The sequence below is a fragment of the Lonchura striata genome, chromosome Z, assembly GCF_050655825.1.
Source record: "Lonchura striata isolate lonStrDom1 chromosome Z, ASM5065582v1, whole genome shotgun sequence".
NCBI lineage: Eukaryota > Metazoa > Chordata > Aves > Passeriformes > Estrildidae > Lonchura > Lonchura striata.
The window spans coordinates 49,507,432-49,521,163 of record NC_140740.1 but is presented as its reverse complement, the minus strand read 5'-3'; the positions used below and the strand labels follow the sequence as shown (position 1 = coordinate 49,521,163).

Here is a 13,732-nt window from a genome sequence, read left to right as displayed (position 1 = left end):
GACATGCACAGATATGTCATGTTCTGAGCCTCTCTTAAGATTTTACTTGCAGCTGCCAAGAGATTTGCTTTATACTCAAGGCAATATTAAAACTTAAAGGTTAGGATGACTAATCTCCCTTTCTATATGACTGCTTGGTGATCTCTGTATATGCAAACTATATACAGCAGATTTCACACCAACTCAAAAACCTGACAATCATACTATTAATAAATGGCTTATCAAAAAAAAATCAACTATTCTCTACTGATTTTCTGAAAAGTTACAGAAATTTAGATTAATTCTCTATCAGTTTGGTTGCAAAATGAAGATAAGAAAAGTTTAGTTTTGCAGTTCAAACATGCATTCAAGGTTTAACCAGCACAGTGAAGCTTTGGTGTCACACGGGAAGAAAAGCTGACTTTACCACTTAGACAGTGAACATTCACATTGTGATTATACGGTTCCTTATTAATGGAAATAACATAATAACAATAGAATATATGATAATTAAACCTCAGGAACAGTGTTAAATGAGCAGCTTGAAATGCTATTTATGGTATGGTTTTTCCATGGACTGACTAATTTTTTTGTCTGACATAAGTATGCACATAGTCTCAGCCTCACTTCTGCCCTAAACCTCAGAACCACCACGCACAAATGTGTTTGCTACGTGAATGGTTTTGGTGAGTCTGACATGACTCATACTGCTAAGGACTCTTCATTCAATTAAAAATTTACAAGACTGTTGTAATGTCTGCCTTGAGAAATGCAGACCAGGCAAAGCCATGAACCTGGCTCTGCTGAAATCAAGGCGAGGTTTGGGAAGGAGTGATTCTAAACTGGGATAAAAACTGCTCTCATAGCTAGAGTCATGACAGGTCCTTCACAGAAATGGTTCTCTCTTGGGTTTGGACAGCATCCAGCAGAATGGTCCAAACCACAGCAGGAATCTCAGGAGCCCTTAGGAAGTGAAGGGTGTTAGCAGAGGCTGAGGACAAGCTTCAGCTTTATACTCTAGAGCCACCAGGACTGTCAGCAACACGCAGCACCAGGGACACAGCTAACCACTGGCTGCATGGACGGAGCAATGTGATATCTCTAGCACTGATGTGATGATGTGATTCAGGCAGCACCTATTTTAGTCACAACAATTTAGATGGGTTGGACAAACCCTACAAGTGTGGGTAGTAGGACCACTGAGGGTGCCCTGCCAGTGAGCCTCCTGTGCCACCTGCACTCTCCCTGCCTGCCCCTCCTTAGCTCTGCCTGTGACTCTGAGGCCTTTTGAGCATCTACACCACTTCTTCCTGGCTGGAGGACAGCAGCTGGGAGGCAGCCTGATGCTCACAAGAGAGGAGGAGATGGAGGCAAAGTGCTGCAATTAGCTCTTCCTTCCTCTGCCAGTAAGGCAGAGTAAGGCAACTTCATGCCTAGCTTGGCTACTGGCATTTTGTAAGGAGGCAGGGCGAAGAGGCAAAGTCAAATAATTGTCATGAGTGATTTTACCCTGGTTTACTTAGTTCGTTGGCCAAACACAGGAGACTAATAAAGAAGTAATAAAAGCTTCTAGGTGCTCAGTAGGGATATTCTGAATCTGTCTTCAAGTATAAGGAAATGATGATTTACTCATGTTAGTGACAAAGCAAGCAAAGGTCTGATCATATCTGATTTTGGGAAGCCCTGAAGATTTAAGTGAAACCAACAATAAATCACTAGCGTTGAACATTCATCACCATAGCTGCTTTCCAAAGCTGGCTCTAAACAGCTGCCAGTTATATTAATAAATGGCACATAAAAACCCCAGGGTGGTTAGATGCAGTTCTGAGCCAGACCATGTTTTCTTTAAATGAAAAAACATATCATGCATATCCTATCCATGTACACATGAATGTATGTACAATTGTCTAGATACATGTGTTAAAATACATAACACCCAGGGAAAAATGAGATTTTCCAAGTGAGAGCTAGCACAACCAATTCTCCTCCTAAAACTGAAAACTCTTTTGTTCCCAAACAATGGAGCTCTAACCTACCAATAGCTGAGTGATAGCCCATGTCCTTCAGGCATACTGCACAAACTCTTGTCATTGCTGTTTGTTTAGTATCAGGCAAATAAAAGTTTAGCAGATTAGGACTGAATCTCTAAATCAAATTTTTTATCTCCCTGTTGAGAAAACAAATAGCAGCCTGAAACAGTGGGTTTATTTCTCCTTATTTTGTTTTTATATTCTGCTTATTTATGTTTTTCATCTTCATACTGCTAAATAATTTTCACTTCCCTAAATGAGATCATAAAATCTACAATAAAGCTGAATTTAAAGTACTGTTAATTTATAATTATTTGCTGAGTAGGGCATAAATGCTGTTGGTGATGTGCTGTGAGAACTCTGGCTGAGTTGCTTCATCAGCTATGCTACAAGGGAAACTGGGACTATATCCCAGATACAGCTGATGAAACTGCTCAAAGAAAATGTAAAAGTTTGGCTTTTGAAGTGGAACAGTTTGGGGCAAGTTTGAGTTACATAAAAATATTTTATTTGGAGGAGACTGGCAAGAGCAAAAGAAGCCAGGACCTCACCCCTCCCTAACAGCAGCTGAGAGTGACCATGGGTTGCAGAAGAGCGAGGTTATCCCTGTTCCCAGGCATTAAGTCTGCAGAGGAGCACTAGCTACAACAAGGATTAACAGGTCTGGCACTGCATGCCCTGTGCATGCAGTTATGGCCTCCCTTATTTCATGTGGATTTGAATGTTATAAGGACAGCAGAATTGGTGATTAAATTAAATAGGTATCACCCTGCTCCCCCTCAGGCACTAAAGAGAGATTGGAAGTTAAAACATGCATGTATTTAATCATACAGTTGCATTCTGGATCTCTTAATTGAGATTTTTCAAGATCATATGTGAGTGGAAAGATGAAGATGAAATGACTCACCATCACCGTCTGCTGAAGTGCAACCACTTTCCCCAGAAGTGGTGTGAAGGAACATGGCAAAAATGCTCAGCACAGTAGTGGGCTGTGTCATCCTGAGCACACTGCATGTGTGCAGCGGGGGTGTGTGTGCGAGCCCCACGCTGCTCCTTTATAGCCGGCCCCAGCGCCCCGCAGCCTGCCAGTGCACCTCGCCAGGGGAAATGTAAACATGCCTACGCACAGCCAGGCTGCTGGCAGCGGGCAGGAAGCCAAAGTAAAGATAACTGCTGAGCTTTTACTGTGAAACAGCTTCCTGCTTCTGGACTGAGCACCTTCTGGATCTGCCCCACCGACTCGTTTGGGCAAATCTGGTAAAGCCCAGTGGGAAAGAGAGCATGTTTCATTGACAGTGCTCCTGACTTGGCTGGTGGGACTTGTGCTGCTGGCTTCCCTAAGAGCATGGTTTAGTCCTGGCATCCACTTTGCTTCCAAGAGAGGTGCATAGGTCCAAGGGAGAAAAATCTTCCAGGTATGAAACATTAGGTGTGATTGCTTTTGTTTATTCTTTAACTTCCAGGGTCAAAAGCAGCACTGCCAGCAGGTGATTCACAAGAGTATGTGAGACCCTATCTTGGAACACTGCATTGAGCCCCAACAGAAGAAGGACACAGATATGTTGAATCAAGGCCAGGGGAAGAGAGCAAGATGAGGAAAGGGCTGGAACACGCCTGCTGCACAGACAGGCTGAGAGTCATCCCACAAAAGAGAAGGCTCTGGGAAGATTTTATCATGGCCTTTCAGTATGTAAAGGATGCTTATAAGGAAGATGGGGAGAAATTATTTACCAAGGCCTGTAGCGAGAGGACAAGGGGCAATGTTTTTAAAATTAAAGAGGGCAGATTTAGATTGGGCATACAGAAGAAATTCTTCCCCGTGAAGGTGGTGAGACTCTGGCACAGGTTGCCCAGAGAAGCTGTGTCTGCCCCATCACTGGAAGTGTTCAAGGCCAGATGTGAGTAATGTGGTCTAATGGAAGGTGCCCCTGTACATGGCAGGGGAGTTGGAACAAAAGCATCTCAAAGGTCCCTTTCAAACACAAACTTTCTGTGATTCTATTAAGTCCTGCATAAGGCAATGCTGACCCAGAGAAACCTGTCCATTAAAAGGCTAATTCTGCAAAACCTGGCTCCTGAGAGCAAAGTAGCACATCTCACATTTTTTCAGGCTTTGGACAAAGCAATGGTGGAAAGTGAAAGATAAAGAGGCGTTAGATATTTCCTTTGCACCTTTTCTGTGGCTGAATACACCGACGCACACTAGAGTGTAAAGCAGGGCCGTGCACAGGTCTGACTGATGTGGCTAACTACAGGTGAGCTGAGGGCCTGAAACAGAAGAGGAAACTCTGGCACAGCCCTGGCTGCAACAAAAAAAGCTTCAGGTTGGAGGTGTAAAGTAAACTGAGGACAAAGTTTGTAAAAATGCCCAAGCAAACAGAAAAATGATGACACTATAATAAGAGGCTTAACATGGAAACCACATCATCTTTTTTCTTTGCAAGGAAATAATTGAAAATGCTCCCCAAAGTGAAGAAAGCTGCTAAATTGACATGGTATCCCTTCAATGAATTCCCTTTCTCTGAGTCAGCTGAGGGAACTTTAGCAGTTCCTTGTACTCATCTCTCATGCTCAAGTTTTCTGTGCTCGACCAAAGTACATTGCAGCCAAACTTGAATTGGTGAGACTGAGTCCTGGTGATTTCTCATACCTAAGGCCTAGCCCTTGCTGGCTTTAGAAAAGAGTAGTTGAGAATTTCAACACTTTTCTTAATAATCTTCCTTATTGTATTATTCTAAAACCCCTCAATGTAATTTCTATCTCATTTTCTGCCAGAAATGTCATTAAAGAAAGGCTCTCCTGTGCAAAATGGTCACTATGCAGAAATGACACCTTCTCACTTTAAATTTGTCTTGTTTATAATTGAGTGGGCTATCACTTTGATCTTCTTTTTTTTTCTTTTTTCCTGTTTCAGTTAGAGCAAACTAAAAGAAAAAGTCTTTTCAACATAATATTTTTGTTGAACATGAATAGTCTTATTATCAGAGCTGTGCTGCTCAGGGGATTTCCATGTTGTCATGGCTGCATTTTGTCTGGGTGGGGAAATGAAGGACCACAATGAAAAGAAAAGAAAAAAAACCCAGTATCGAGAATACCCTGAAGCAAAAGTACATTTTGTTTTAGTTCTGCACCTCTGCTTGAGAAGCTGTTTCATTTCTAGGAGATATTTGAGTCTATCTATCTCACCTTGTTGCCTTTCTCTAATGTCTGGGACATAGAAAATGAAATCTGTGAGTCTAAATCTTAGGACAGCTCAAGGGCAGCTCAAAGACAGCTCAGCTTTTAGCCAGAAGAGGCTAAAAGAAAGATGGATTTCTTTTCACTTGCAATAAATTTACACTGCTTCTGCCTCCTCACTGAAGATTCCTCAAAAAAACCCCAACAAACTGCCACCAACAAAAACAATAAAAACCCCCTCCAGTTTAAACAGGTAACTTTTGAAGGTCCAGCAAAAACGTACCTGTGCTTCATCAGTATGCCAGCTCTCTTTGGCTCTCAACAGTTTGTTTTGGAGCTTCTGAGTCACTGCATGCTCTCTTACCTTTTTAGCCATTCATGAAGTCCAGGTTATAACCTCCATGACTATGAGAAGGAAGTTTTCCAGTGTCCAGTGATGCATTAGTGTGGGCTGTCCCTACAGTGTATCAGCTCCTCAGCACTTTCTGCTGACCCCTCCATATCCTCCAGTGCTTTCTTGGATTATCACTTTTGTTGCAGTTATTTACTAACCAGGTGAGTCATCCACAAGTTAGCATCTATCTTTGCTTCTTATACTGTTTGTTCACTCATGTTTGGCTTTTTGTCCTCCTTAGGACCCAAAAGTATTTTTTGATTCTGCTTTGGCTCCAAAAATTGCAGATGGCTTCTGCATACATGCTGAATTTAAATCTACTATCATTATCTGTTTAGAAAGATGAAGTGAATAAATCCCTTTCTTCTATCAACAACACTTTCCAAAGGCTCCAGTTCAGGGAATTCCCAGAACTACTTTGAGAGATGGGTAGAATGGATCCTCCAGACACATCCCAGTGTGCAGCATTGGAGACAGGACATGTGTACACTTATGGACAGAGGATACCAACAACCCTGTGTTTGAGGAGCTCAGTGGTGTGTCCTGGTTGAGCACCACAGGTACCCATGGTCCAGCCTGGGACTGGGTGCAGGGGGAACTTTTCTCAAGCTGGTCATAGTTGGCAGGAGCTGTTGAGCTTCTTGGTCTTCTTTGAGGCACGGGGCCTCCTCCATTCCCTGGGCTGGTAATGAACTATCTCATTATATCACAAAGTCTCATTAGAACTTGCATTATGTAAATGCTCAAACAGACTTCATTCTCTGACTTTTATTTTTCTAACCATATGCCAGGAACCAGAAATATTCCAGCCACCTACAGATGTGAAAAAAAAGAGAAGAGTAAAGGTCGAGAATCTTCTTTTTTGTTGCTGTTGCTTCCTGACACTTCTTGCCCTTACCTGCTTCATAAACCTTGTTGCATGTATATTTTCCCTGGCAGAGACATCCCTCAACAGTTCCTCAGCTTAAGGTCTGTGGTTTAGCCTCGGGCTGCTCTAAGAAATGTTCTGCTGGCCCAAGAGCAGGAGCATGTGGGAGCCAGTCTTGTTTAAGGCAACATAGTAATGAGCATAATCAAAGCCTTGTGTGAAGAACAAAATCCTGAGATTAAATGGATTTACTCTACAAGATGTGTTTCGCTTATCACTAAAATATTTTGGTCTGCAGAGTGTGAGAGCAATGCAGGGTGGAAGATGCACAGTTTGTCACCATATGTTCCTGAAGAATGGATCCTTATGTGACAAAGAGAAGAAAATTTTGAAAATTTTTCTGAACTGTCTTGGAGGTTTTGCAACTTAAAATTGCTTTGAACTTCCTCAGGACTCATAAATTGGTACCTAATAACAAGGAGGACTGTTATACAGAGGGATAAATACAGATAACCTGGAAAAAACACTGCTGGTTAAAGTCTAAAGAATGAGGAACTGATGTGCACTTTAGCCAGGCATTTAAATCTTCTGAGATCAGACTAAAGAAACCAAAATAGGCTAAAAAAAATGAACTTTTTTCTCCTCTTCTTACGTAGCAGATATAGCAACAGCAGAAACAAGAACAGTCATGTTAATAGGTCTGTACTTCTTTAATTTGTTTGCTAGTTTCTAAGTCTCCAGAACTCTACAACAACCAGAGTTAAACATAAAGACATGAAAGCCTAAATTGTTTACATGTTATTTGCTTTAGGTCTAAAAGAACATCTACAAGATATATTATTACTCACTTCTGAGACTTGGTAGGAGAGCAGGGTACATGCACATATAAGTTTTTCAGACATAATATTGGGCCAAACCCCTGTCATTTTGGTGACAATGAGGCTTTTTTTTTTTTAGTGTATCTTAATTCTGCAAGATGCTTCATTCTGACCCCTTCAACTTTTAAAGTTTTAGATTTTCATTCATTTTAGAATTTGCTCTAGTTTCAAAATGTGAATTACTAAAAACTTATTTGGTTTCATCTGAATACTTTCAGCTGTGATTGCTTTTGTATATTTAATACCTCACCATTGCTTTCCTGCACGCAGACCTCATTCCAGAAATAAAAGCCAAGAGAATGTAGGAGGCACGAATCCATATACTAGTATATGACTAGTACATGAGTCAGAGCTGAAGTCTTTTATAAGCTTCAGATGAAAAACAGGTGTAGACCTCAGAAGAGAGGAAAAAGGGAAGGAACAAACAGAGGCATGTCCCTGTAAAGCAGAACAGATGGACAGAAAAATCTTGAGGAAGCTGAGGTTGGTGGCATGTGTGAAAGAGCCAGATGAACCTGAAATAGTGTTTGCAATATTTATGTTTATTGTGCTCTGGAGGTGCTGCCACTCTCACTGCTCCCCTTTCCCACCTAGGCAGGTGCAGGATCTGCCTGGCCCGGCCCAGAGCGTGGCTCTTGCAGTTACGGAGAAGAACAACAGCAGGAACCGAAATTTCTGGGAAAACTGCTGGGGTCAAGTGCAGGTGTTGTGGCAAAGGCAGGATGCCTGTGGCCCCCAGGGAGCTGGGGACAGGTGGGAGAGGAATGACTCTGAGCTGGGTGCCCTGATGAGAGGATGAGCCTGCCGATATTTGTTCCCTTGTACCATTTCCATGGATTTGTGCTGCAGCCCTCAAGTGCCAACCCCAGCATGTCCTGGTCCTCATCCCTGCTCCCAGAGAGCCCTCAGGGAGAGGCAAGTTCTTCAGGGATGGACTGAGGAGGATGATGGGTTTCTAAACCAAGGTTTGTGCTGTTTAAATGAATGTGGACTTGGTTATCGACTTGTGTGGATCATGGTACCAAAGGCAACCTGGAATATCTGCATAGGTTCCCTTTCTTCTCCTTGCCCATCTCAGCACATCCCAGTCTTCCAGTGGCTCAGCAAGTAGCACTGAAGAGGCAGCTACAGCCATGCTCACTGTTAGCCACAGGGATAATAGAATTTAGAGGTTAAATATACCATGATTGAATGTAGTCTTGTTGGTAAGGCTAGAGTTACTAAAATATTCTGAAGAATGTTTTTTAATAAAACATTTGCCTTAAACAAGTGAGTACTAGATAAATATTAGATAACAAAAGGTCATAGGGGAGGGCAGTAATTCAAATGCTTTTACGTCTGAATATGTTTAAAAATCTCTTTCCTGGTATAAAACCAACTTAGAAGTAGAGGAACTGAGAAAATCAGACAAGAAAATGAAATCATAACTTACTGCAAACAATTATCAAAGGTAATAAATAGGTATGTATTTAATGTGGCTTGGTTTGGCCCAAGTTTTATGCTATGAGATATTTAGATGTCCAAAATTAATTACATCTGTGTTGTACCAATTATATAGAAGTAATGCTTGAGATAGCATTAGATGGATGTCTGTGAACCATGGGAAAATATATGTGCTCTGCCTGAAGGATTATCCTCCTTTTAAAACATGAATGTGGGGATAAGGAAATCTCTATAACAGGGAAATATAATTACACATTTTCTCCCCATTCACGATGCCAGATTAGCGAGGACAAGAAGAAATATGCAGAAAAGGCATTGATTTCAGAGGGCTGTGACAGGACCCCATCTGGCAGAGCTGGCATGAGGATCTGTTGTCATCCTGTGATAACAGAGAGCATTCAAAAACTACACAGAGATGGTTTCACGTTTGGAAATGTGCAAACTGCATGAGATCTCAGTGCTGGCCAGGATAACACAGGAAGCATTCTCCAGGCTGGCTCTCAGCCCAGCAACAGCCTCCACTCTTCCATCCATGCCCTTTCGGAAGCCTCTTAGTCTCTGTTGAAGCCTCTCCTAGCTGCTTTTGTCTGTCTACATTCCTGCTGCAAAATACCCGTTTGCTGGCTCACTCCCACTCCTCCCATCCCTCCCTGCTCTTCATGCTCCACATTTCTCTTCTGGCTCATGGACAGAGCTGTTCTTCCCATGTCCCCCAAGGCAGGGTGTCACAACCACCAACACAAGGCCAGTAGGCAATGCTTTGCCCTGTTTCTGTCAGGGCAGGGAACAAATAATTTTATTCAACCACTGAAAAAATAGTGATTAGCCACAGGGGAGATGTAGACCTGCTGGATACCACTGTAATCCCAAGGGACACGTTCTTAATTGCTTCATATTTCTTGTTTAATTTTTAACTTCTCCCCCATGCAGATAAAGCAGACAAAACCCCCAAACCAAGGATGATTAATCTTTCTTTCTCTAGGGGATTGAACTGGTTTATGCTGATGATGTAAAAAAAAAATGAAAAGTGACCTAGGACTGAAATCTAGAGCACAGTGTCTGCTCTACAGAGATCCTCAGCTGTGGGGTCCAGCAGGTCTACACAGCACAGCAGAACACTGTTTGACATAGTATTATTAATAATATAATCATCATCATCATCATTCTTAACATTATATTATCATTTTCATTATTATTATTATTATCATCTACATGGCAATTCTTTATGAGTGATTGCTGTGACAGTGAGTCTCTACTCATATGGGACTAACAAGCCTTTCCAGCTCCCATTTGCTTCACACTAAAGTATATCAGAAAAATGTTGAAAGACATATAATTTAAGGAATTTAACCACAGCAATGTAGAAAATGTAAGAAAGAACATAATAATCTGATTCAGTGAGAATTTCTTATTAACTGAATGGGAGAACTGAGTGAATGGTAAAACCAAAAAACCTGCTCCAAATATGCTGAGCTTTCAATGCAATATGTAAACTGACCCTGCAATGTTCTTAGTCTAGGGAAGGCTGGTAGTACAGACACCACCTCACCTGTAGATATGAAAGCTGGTTGCTGGTGCATTATTATCACACAGCTCTGATATTGTGCTGATAGCTGGGTTCAGAACACTCTGTGTCAGCACAACTGCATCACCACTGCTGTTCACTCCTTGGATCCAGACAAGATGTGCTCCACTGGGTGCTGTGAATGTAACCTGAGGATGTTCGAGGTAGAACAGACTGCCCTGATGTGGTCTGCCCTGCAGTACAGCATTGTCCAAAGAATATCACCCTCTCTTTATCAGTTCTAATTGTGATACCTGAGTTATTACATTGCTTCTCAAAATCTGAAGTGAAAGAGGAATTATTGCACACCTGTAAATTTGTCTAAACAACTTTCAGACAGCAGACCTTGCCTATTTTGGTTTATAAAAATAAATTGTCAGAAATCCCTACTCACACAGCTAATTGCAGTCAACAATCAAATTATCATTTTATCGTGTTTTTGAATGTGTAAACTAAACTGTAAGGCTTTAAACTTCTCACTCAGTAAAGCAGGTCCTCCTGACACCAAATTTTCCTTCAGCTTTTTACTGATGTGCCCAGAGCCAGACACAATACTCTCAGAAAGAGTTTCACTAATCCTTGTGTGGAGGGATATTGTCACCACTACAGTTCTCCACATTCTAGTGCTTGTACACTCATTCTGCATTTACTACTAACACCTACTGAATTACATGTCCACAGCCTTTCCTAACTTCATTTTGGAACCATTAGCCCCATGAACTCAGAGCTTTATCTAATAAAACAGCTGAGAGAGTGCAGACATTGATCAGATGACCTAAAGAATCTGACTTCTGGGAATGTGAGGCTGCTGCTTAGCACACCTATTTTAGTCAGATCCATTCAGGACACTAATTTCTTAATTTCATGCGGCTGTTATTGCCTTGCTCACATACCTTCCCTATAAGCTGCAGTCAGCCTTCCAGCTGCTTGATCTGCCTATCTGGGGTGTCCAGCATGGGTTGAACAGACATGACTACAGTTAAAAATTGTGTCATTAGGGAACACATTACCCAGAGTGGTTGTGGGTAATGAGCAAAAAGAGGGTCATTATTCTTTATAATTCCAGCACTGTAGTTTAAGAGATATCTTGCCTGTGTACAGAGAGAAGAACAAAACTGGAAGGAGAGTTAAAAATTGTAGTGTAACTGTAGCTCTCAGTGCCTGCAGGGACAGCAAAAGCAGGAGATATTGACCTGAAGTAGGACGTCCTACCCATCATACAACTTCTGAGTGACCATCATGGTGCTTGTGGAGAGGTCTGTCGGGAGCTGTGCAGTATCAGCATCACAGGAATCAGAGCGTGTGTCCCAGAAAGAAGGAAGACAAAAGGTCTGACCAGTTTCTGGGTCCCTGCACACATGCATGGTGCAGAACACACCAGCCCTGAAGCTACGGCTTCTTGTAAATTAAGGGATGATCCCACCTGCAGCATTACAGGGCTTGCTCCTTGCTGTGGGTAGAGTGTAAGCCAAGAAGGAGCTTTTTGTGTGCTGTTCACCTTACTGAGCAATATTCTAGAATCACAGAATAATTAAGGTCGGAAAAGCCCTCCAAGATCACTGAGCCCAATCTTTGGCTGAACCACCCTCATGCCAACTAAACCATACCACTGCTTGGGGTTGATCCCCAGCCAGCTACACCCTCCTTTCAGGGAGTTGTAGAGAGTGACAAGGTCTCCCCTGATACTCCTTTTCTCCAGGATAAGCACCCCGAGCTCCCTCAGCTGCTCCTCACAGGACCTGTGCTCCAGATCTTTCTCAGGCATTTCAGTGTCTTCCTCACTGAGAGGGGCTCAACTGGACACTGTGCTCAAGGTGTTGCCTCACCAGTATCCATGGTCACTGCCCTGGTCCTGCTGGCCACACCACTGCTGATACATTCAGGATGTCCTTGGCCTTCTTGGCCACCTGGGCACATTCCAGTTCATGTTCAGCCACTGCTGACCAGCACCCCCAGGTCCTTTCCCATCCAGCAGCTTTCCAGACACACTGTCCCAGCCTGGAGCTGCAGGGGGTTGCTGTGACCCAAGGGCAGGACCCAGCACTTGGCCTTGTTGAACCTCACACAATTGGCCCTGGTCTGTGGGTCCAGCCTGTGCAGATCCCTTGGCAGAGCCTTCCTGCCCTCCAGCAGATCAGCACTCACACCCATCTTGGTGCCATCTGCAAACTGGCTGTTGCTCTTGATCCCCTCGTTGAGATCTTTGATAAAAGTACTGAACAGGACTGGGTCCAGTACTGAGCCTTGGGATGCCTTACTAGTGACTGCCCAATAGCTGGATTCAAATAATTAACTTTGCTGGCAAGATCTCTTTGTAGTCAGCAGAGGTGCATGTGCTGCAGAAGGAGCCAGCCACATGCAAAGGGGCTGGGTAGTTCCCCTCCCATCTTAGCATGTACTCTCTTTTTCACAGTATTAGCCAGAATTTTCTATCACTACACAAAACTGATTTCTCTCCACTATAACACATACAAAGAAGACAAAAATATATGCTTATTCTTACTGTCTACCATGGCACAAATTAAAATCAGATACTGCTTTCTGACTTGCAGGAATGACACCGAGTTTTGTACGTGACACAGTTTTTAACTTAGTTTTTACTCCACAGTGGTTTCAATACCTTAAAAGTAAAGGAAAATGTCAAAACTAAGTCAGAAATTGATCTGTCACATGAGCCTGTTCCCTCATGAAAAGGAAGCAATGTTGGTAAAAGCCAACAATAAACATGGATTGCTTGCAGGCTATGCAGTCTGCCAAACCTTTTGGTGACTTTGGCTTGAGGTTTGTTTGTTGAAACATGGAAACACGTTTCCCATGCTTTCACTTTTGAAGGTGAACACAAGCCTAACCTCAGAGCAGCTGAAGCATGACTGCCATGGGAGCTATGATGTTAAAGTGTCTCTGTTCATGGCCAAAATGTTCTTCTGCTGAACTAAGACTCTGCCACTCACCTTGTAAAAGAAAAAAAAAAAGGAAAAAATATAGGGAGCAAAGTAAAATTTCTTATGGTGAGCAGCCAAAGGTATCAACCAAGACACAACAGCCAGCAGCTACTGGAATGCACACTTGTTAGAACCCAAGATTCAAGTGATCAGTGAGGTACTACGTGCAGGTACAGTAGGAAAGGCTGGCCCTGACAACTGGCTTAGGGATGGGACAGTGATACTGTTAATATCCTCTGTTTCTTCCTGTGATCAAGTAGAAAAGGATATGATGAAGTGTGTACCTCATTTCTCAAGGAGACAGTGATGAAAACTGTGGAAGCGTTGAGGAGTTGATGCTTTGGGGTCTCAGCTCTCCACTCTCCACAGCTCAGCTGGCTGGAGGAGCCAAGCTGCCACAGTGAAGGAAGCCATCTGCTTCTGGGCGTAGAAGAGAGCAGGTTCCTGCTCCTGTGAG

The 13,732-nt window shown here is 42.7% G+C and overlaps 1 protein-coding gene across 2 annotated transcripts in view; it reads right to left on the bottom strand.

Annotated features, from left to right (window-relative positions):
* Positions 1-13,525, bottom strand: part of IL7R (interleukin 7 receptor) — a 28,184-nt gene extending 14,659 nt beyond the window's left edge. The window contains exon 1 of one of the 2 annotated variants that reach the window (XM_031507341.3): positions 2,917-13,525. In XM_031507341.3, coding sequence (XP_031363201.2) covers positions 2,917-3,007 — 91 coding nt within the window. In that variant the 5' untranslated portion in view covers positions 3,008-13,525. The remainder of the gene's footprint in view (positions 1-2,916) is intronic. The other variant, XM_085567902.1, reaches the window with a different exon arrangement.
* Between the last annotated feature and the right edge of the window lie 207 nt (positions 13,526-13,732).